This window comes from Vigna angularis, chromosome 5 (assembly GCF_016808095.1).
Source record: "Vigna angularis cultivar LongXiaoDou No.4 chromosome 5, ASM1680809v1, whole genome shotgun sequence".
Taxonomy (NCBI): domain Eukaryota; kingdom Viridiplantae; phylum Streptophyta; class Magnoliopsida; order Fabales; family Fabaceae; genus Vigna; species Vigna angularis.
This window is the reverse complement of record NC_068974.1, coordinates 17,056,993-17,064,172: the sequence shown is the minus strand read 5'-3', so window position 1 is coordinate 17,064,172 and position 7,180 is coordinate 17,056,993. Positions and strand designations below refer to the sequence as shown.

General features: G+C 41.3%; 1 protein-coding gene across 1 annotated transcript; it reads left to right on the top strand.

Moving 5' to 3' along the window:
* The first annotated feature begins 3,718 nt into the window (after nt 1-3,718).
* Nucleotides 3,719-6,387, top strand: LOC108339193 (uncharacterized). Its single transcript, XM_052878158.1, has 3 exons — nt 3,719-5,041; nt 5,156-6,184; nt 6,304-6,387. Exons 1-3 carry the CDS (start codon nt 3,719-3,721, stop codon nt 6,385-6,387), a joined length of 2,436 nt encoding a protein of 811 aa, XP_052734118.1.
* The last annotated feature ends 793 nt before the right edge of the window (nt 6,388-7,180 follow it).

The following is a 7,180-nucleotide window of genomic DNA, read 5'->3' as shown; positions in this document are numbered from 1 at the left end:
ATATGTTTTTGACCTTATGATGGAGAGCAATATTGCTGTCGTCCAATAAACTGATTTTTTTTTACCACATTAATATATTGGACATTTACTCTTTTATCTTTTCAAATTTTATAATCAAATCTTCAATTTTTAAATTATTGTTTAAATTGATTTTTGTAAATAAAATAAAGGGATTTTGTAATCACCTTTATTTTGGGTTGAAATAATGTACTATCAAATTTCCTTTTTCTTTTTTTTTTGCTATTTTTGTTTGCATTTTTATAGTATATTTATGTCAATAATTATGCGTCTCAACGTTGACGATAGATTAGAATTTTTATTTTATTTTAAATTTGAAAAAGTGGGATAGTTAAAATTTAAAAGTAAAATAAGACAGCTGGTGTCTTTTTCTTTTGTTGGGCTACGTGTGCGTCTCGAGTTTTTCTAAGTGTCGTTGTCTCGGTTTCAATTTTGAGTTTGTTTCCCTCCAAAATGGTCTTTTGCCCAATTTTTGTATTTTAGCCTTTTCTTTGTCACGGATATTTCCCCATTTTTTATGAAGTAATTCAAACTTCAGATATAACCGCCAATTTCTCTTTTCAAAATATGTTTATTAAATTATTCTATTATAATGATTAATTAAAACAAAAAGCATATATAAGTGTTCTTTATTTAAATTATAATATATTTATATCATTTAAAGATTTTAATTATTTAAAAAATAATGGTTTTCAAATAACACTTGTTGAAATTTAAATAAACTGGCTCAATACTCGATTTTGTAGTCTGGAGTTTTTTTGTTAACTTGACATTTCGGTTGAGCAATAATTTTTTATTTAGCCATGTCGTTAAAATATAATTTTACTTCGTTCCAATTATTAGGTAAGGGCATTTGTTTCAAGATATTTCTACTATTGTCAAAAGTATATTGAGGTAGAAATAATTAGTTTTATTCAATTAAAAAGGAATAAAAGAATATTTGTAAATGTATTTAATATCACATTCTCATGTTTGATGATATTTCTATTTCGTGAGGATGACTGGAAATATTACTGAAAAAAAAAATATTTTTCTTAAAATAATAATTAATTTATGGTAAAAATTATAACATACCTGTTTTATTTTTTAACACATTATGTCACGCCCCATTAATTATTCTGCTGATTCACCTCTCTACTTTCATAAATGCACCTTGCCACGCATACACCTCCATTGAGACGCACACCCTTCATTTAAAACGCACTCACGTTCACAATGCATGCATGCTGACAAGTGTCATTTTGGAACGTTCTAAAAACGTTAATGGAATCCAAGTGGCAGCAGGCGGTTGGACGATCGTCCTGCGTGGGGAAAGAAATGATTTTCTGGAAAACTCTTTCCCTTTCTCTGTGCATTTCATCTTCTTCCTCAAATTTCTGATCTCCTAAATTCTCCATTCTCTCTCTAGAGACCTTTCTTCTTCTCTCTTCTGCAACTCACCCTCCTTTGCTCCGTTCACGTTTCAGCACCGTGAGAAGCGTCCCTGCACCGTGAGCTTTCCATCAAACCGATTGGTTTTGGATTCTGAAACGGGTAAGTTTCACGTCCTCAACCACTCTTCATTTTCAACATGCAAGCTTCGTTTTAATCTGCATGCACCGTCTCTGAACCAATATTGGTTTCCTGTAATTTTAGTTGGAAGAGTTTTGGGGTTTTGAACGTTAAGGGTAGAAGAGTATACTGGAATCTTGTGTTCTTTTTGAAGAACAAAAGCACGCTGCTTAATCCGGGTAAGGGAAGCTTATTGTGATTTAATTTATAATGTGAGTTGTATGCAATGTTCGGTATGGATTGTATGCATGAATTGTATGCTGTTGTATTAGTATGAACGATCGCTGTTACACTGAATGAATGTGGTATGCATTGGGTGATACTTATGCTGATGGTTGCTTGGTATGGATGATTAATGAGAATCTTATAAAGTATGTAATTTGATATGTTGATACTATGTATAAAGTATGAACTGAGATATGATAATATGAATTTTGTAATGTATGAGATTATGGTGGAGAGAAATTATAAGTTATGAATCGTATGAAATCTGTAAAGTTATTGAAAACTGAAAAATATGGAAAATATTATATTCTCTGATAAAATACGCTCGTCCTTGTACGGTCATATACCGTTCGTTTTTCTCTAAAAACGATTTAGAGTGAAATTCTTTCATTTGGAAAGGATTCTGTCTTAGAACGAGCGTCCCCATTTGAAATGCTAATTTAGCGTTCGTCTTTGATAGCGTTCGACTTTATGTCGAGCATTCTTCTTTGGTAGCGTTCGACCTTATGTCGAGCGTTCTTCTTTGGTAGCGTTCGACCTTATGTCGAGCGTTCGTTCTTGATAGCGCTCGTTCTTTTGCCGAGCGTTCGTATTTAATAGCGTTCGACCTTATGTCGAGCGTTCGTCCTTGATAGCGTTCGACCCTCGTCGAGCGTTCATCCTTGATAGCGTTCGACCCTCTGTCGAGCGTTAGTCTTTGATAGCGTTCGGCCTTACAACGAGCGTTCGTTTTAAATCGCGCAAGGTCTCCTATCCAGCGCTCGTACTAATTGAATAATTATTGATCTTTAAATAGCGTTCGTCCTGATTTCAAATAGCGTTCGTCCATACAGTTAATTAACGTTCGTCTTTTTATGGCAATATAACTAAGAGTGAAAATGTGATGTTGAGGGAAGTATAAAATGTGCGAACCATATATGAAATGATATTATGATTTTGGAATTTGAACGAGCGTTCCAGGGTGGAACGACTCTTGACTGGATATTGATATTTGTAGTATGAACGTGGTAAGCTTAGATGGTGATCCATCCTGATATTCCGTGAGTGCTCGTTCTCAAGTAGAGATGAGTATGTCATTCGGGGGAATGGCAGGAGGTCTAGTCCATAACTGTAACTTGGACATAAAAGACTAACCTCAGGTGGCTACTGATGAGTATTCCAGTCACTCACCTGGGTGCACGGACGCCTTAGCTACACAGGTTTCATACAGTCCGGACGGTCGGTCTAGTATCAGGATTTTGGTTGAGTTAATGTATGATTTGAATGCATGTGTTACGAATAAATTGATATGTTTGATATGTATGAACTGTATGTTTGACTTGAATTAAATTCAATAAGCTTACCCTTGCATTTCCATTGTGTTGTCTCGTCTATGTATACCCGTCTTGTCGAATGCAATGATCATCCGTGTGGATGTGAGCAGATGGTGAGGCGTTACTTGAAGAAACACTGGAAGAAGAAAATTTGGAGGACGCCAACCTCGTCGAAGTTGAAGTGAAGGCCGAACAGTGAGCGTTCGGTTCTAGTTAGGGTATTTAGAGTAGCGAGCGGCTGTGAGCGAGCGCTCTTTTGATTGTAAATAGTTGGACGTACGGTCATTATTTTGTAAACCGTTCGTCCTTGCCTTTTTGTAAACGCTCGTTAATTTATATATGAAAGGCCGTTCGGCCATTTGTTTAATCCGTTTCCTTTACTTTTAAAACTGTTTTGGATTATTGATACGCGTAATTATTCTAAGTATATAGTTGATGACTGTATAATTTTGGGATGTTACATTATTGGTATCAGAGCAGTTTTGTTCTCTTAAGAACGCTGTAGGTTATGAGTGCAGTGCGTTTTTGCTGTGTGCTTATCGTGTGTTTAATAAGTTACTGTTTTAACTATTAAACATTTCTAACGTTCGTTTTCTCTGGTACAGAAAACGATGGCACCTAGACTCCCTCCTCCACCCCAACCTAACGAACCTGATGCGTCCAACAACGCTAGGTTGTTGGAGACAGTGATAGACCGCTTACAGCAGCAGAACACGACGCTGCTGGAACAAAATGCCACTCTAATGCAGCAGAATCAGAGTGCCATGCAGAGTTTGGAGGCTTCACGTGCCAACTCGGAAACCACACAGAGGCAGCTAATGGAGATCTTAGCAGCGACTAGGCAGCATTCAGGGGCGTCTTCTTCCAACGCTGCCCCGCCTACTGCCGAATGGAGCTTGGAGAGTTTCCTCCAACACCATCCTGCTAAATTCAATGGGAAGGGTCTCCCAGACGAAGCGGATCAGTGGTTGAGGGATATAGAGAAGATCTTCAATGCTAAACGATGCCCTGATGAAAACAGATTAGCGTATGTTGAGTATTTACTGACTGGAGAGGCGAGCCATTGGTGGTCGAGCACTAGGGCTATTCTTACGGACGCACAACAACCGATCACCTGGGAAGTATTTAGAAACAAATTTTATGAGGAATACTTCCCTGACAGCGTGCGGTTTGCAAAGGAGGTGGAATTCCTGCAATTGGTTCAAGGAAATATGTCCGTCTCGGAGTACACCAATAGATTCAAACATCTCGTCAGATTCAATACTATGGCCACAAGTGAAGTGTGGCAGTGTAGAAAATTTGAGAACGGATTGAGGAGTGATCTCAAGGTTTTGATTTCCAGTCTATGTATTCGGACGTTCCCAGCCATGGTTGAGAGGGCTAAGATACTTGAGAAAAATATGGCTGAGGCGGAACAACATAAGAAACAACAGGCGTCGAGAGGACCAGTTACGTCGAGACCTAATGTGAATCGGAACAGGACCCCATACGCTCGTCCAGCCCAGTCGAGTGGTTCACAAGCTATGGTAGTTGCTGGACAAGCCAATCAACAAGGGCCGGTCAGATGTTTTCAGTGCGGAGGACCCCATTTCAGATCTTCATGCCCTCAATTGATTGGAGTGAAATATTGCACTCGTTGTAGAAGAAATGGTCACCTGGAGAACGAGTGTAATATGGGCGGTCGTGCAGTGATGAGGCCGCCGAATGCTGGGAGGACTCAGCAAGGAAGAGGAGGAAGAGCCCAAGCTGTGGGGCGAGTATATGCGATCACTGGTGCAGAAGCAGCGAGCTCAGGTACGCTCGTCACTGGTACCTGCTTAGTTCATGGAATTCCTTGCTGTGTGTTGTATGATTTGGGGGCAACACACTCCTTCATCTCGAAGGCGTGCGTTGATAAGTTGGGATTAACCGAGAGTGAGATGCAGTTCGACTTGGTGGTGTCAACCCCAGCGGCTGGAGAGGTTAGGACGTCTACCATGTGCGTTAGATGTTCTGTTGAAGTAGAGGGGCGTAGATACAAGGTGAACTTAATATGTTTGCCTCTCAAGGACTTAGAAGTGATTCTGGGAATGGATTGGCTGAATACCAATCGCATCCTCATAGATTGTGGGGCTAAGGAGTTGATTTTTCCTGAGGAATGTGAAGAAGAGTTAGGAGTGACGCTCAGTCAAATTAAAGAAGATATAATGGAAGGCGCCAGTTGCTTCTTGATCATGACGCATGAAGACCGAGAATTGGCGGATAAGAGTGGTGAACGTTCGTTCAATAAGTACGCTGAAGGACGAACGGTTGTGGACGAATTCTCGGACGTTTTCCCGGATGAAGTGCCTGGATTGCCTCCTGTTCGTGAAGTTGAATTTACCATAGATTTGGTAACTACTGCGGCCCCTATATCCGTTCAACCGTATAGAATGGCACCCGCTGAATTGGTGGAGCTTAAAAAGCAAATAGAAGAGTTGATGGACAAGAGGTTCATCCGTCCAAGCGTGTCACCTTGGGGAGCGCCCGTGTTATTGGTGAAGAAGAAGGATGGCAGCTCTCGGCTTTGTATTGATTACCGTCAGTTGAATAAGCTGACCATCAAGAATAAATACCCACTGCCTCGCATTGACGATCTACTGGACCAGTTGCATGGAGCGAGCGTTTTCTCTAAGATAGACTTGAGATCAGGCTATCACCAGATTTGGGTCAAGGAAGGAGACATTCAGAAGACCGCCTTCCGTTCACGTTATGGACATTATGAGTACGTGGTCATGCCGTTCGGTGTGACGAACGCTCCAGCAGTCTTCATGGACTACATGAACCGTATATTCAGGCCGTATTTGGACAAATTCGTGGTGGTGTTTATTGATGATATTCTCATCTACTCCAAGAGTTGTGAAGAGCATGAGGAACACTTAAGGGTGGTACTTGGAGTGTTGAGAGAAAAGGAGTTGTACGCTAAGTTGTCTAAGTGCGAATTCTGGATGAAAGAAGTGCAATTTTTGGGTCACGTCGTGTCCGCTGGTGGAATTTCAGTTGATCCGGCTAAGGTGCGAGCGGTCTTGGATTGGGAGAGCCCTCATTCGGTATCAGAAGTTAGAAGCTTTGTGGGACTCGCGGGCTACTATAGGCGTTTCATAGAAGGATTTTCTAAGATAGTAGCACCGTTAACCCAGCTGACTAGAAAGGATCACCCGTTCGCTTGGACCGATAGGTGCGAATCCAGCTTCCAAGGGTTGAAGCAGAAGCTGACGAGCGCTCCAGTATTAGTAATTCCGGACACTGCCAAACCTTTTGAAGTTTACTGTGACGCATCTCACCAAGGTTTGGGGTGCGTTCTTATGCAAGAGAAGCGGGCAGTGGCGTACGCCTCACGGCAGTTGAAGATACATGAGAAGAATTACCCAACGCACGACCTAGAGCTAGCAGCGGTCGTCTTTGCTCTAAAGATTTGGAGACACTACTTGTATGGATCCGTCTTCCAAGTCTTTAGTGATCATAAGAGCCTCAAGTACCTATTTGACCAAAAGGAGTTGAATATGAGACAGCGGAGGTGGCTTGAGTTCTTAAAGGATTATGAGTTCGAGTTGCTTTATCACCCTGGTAAAGCGAACGTTGTGGCGGATGCTCTAAGTAGGAAGGCGGTTCATGTCTCGGTAATGATGGTTAAAGAGTTAAGTTTGGTGGAGAGTTTCCGAGACCTAAGGTTGCAGTTCGAGTTGGAGTCGAACAGTATTAAATGCTGCACCTTGTGGATATCAAGTGATGTGTTCGACCGAATTTGGATGAAACAACGAGAGGACGAAGAATTGGTGAAGATTTTAAGCGCGCTCGGTACGGATCAAGCCAAACATTTCAACGCTGGAACGGACGGCATGTTACGTTACATGGGACGGACGTGCGTTCCGAATGATGGCGAGCTGAAGAGAATTATCTTGGAAGAAGGTCATCACAGCCGTCTTAGCATGCATCCAGGCATGACTAAGATGTATCACGATCTCAAGCAGTCGTTCTGGTGGCCAGGGATGAAGAGTGACGTTGCACGTTTTGTGGCATCATGCCTAACCTGTCAACGTGCTAAGGCCGAATAT

What these genes read in the sequence shown, in the direction of transcription:
- LOC108339193 (XM_052878158.1), top strand. Translation starts at nt 3,719, where the DNA reads ATGGCACCTAGACTCCCTCCTCCACCCCAACCTAACGAACCTGATGCG. An exon ending in GTGAGATGCAGTTCGACTTG is followed by an intron (nt 5,042 to 5,155) that starts GTGGTGTCAACC and finishes TTGCCTCTCAAG; the next exon opens with GACTTAGAAGTGATTCTGGG. An exon ending in GCCCTCATTCGGTATCAGAA is followed by an intron (nt 6,185 to 6,303) that starts GTTAGAAGCTTT and finishes TTGGACCGATAG; the next exon opens with GTGCGAATCCAGCTTCCAAG.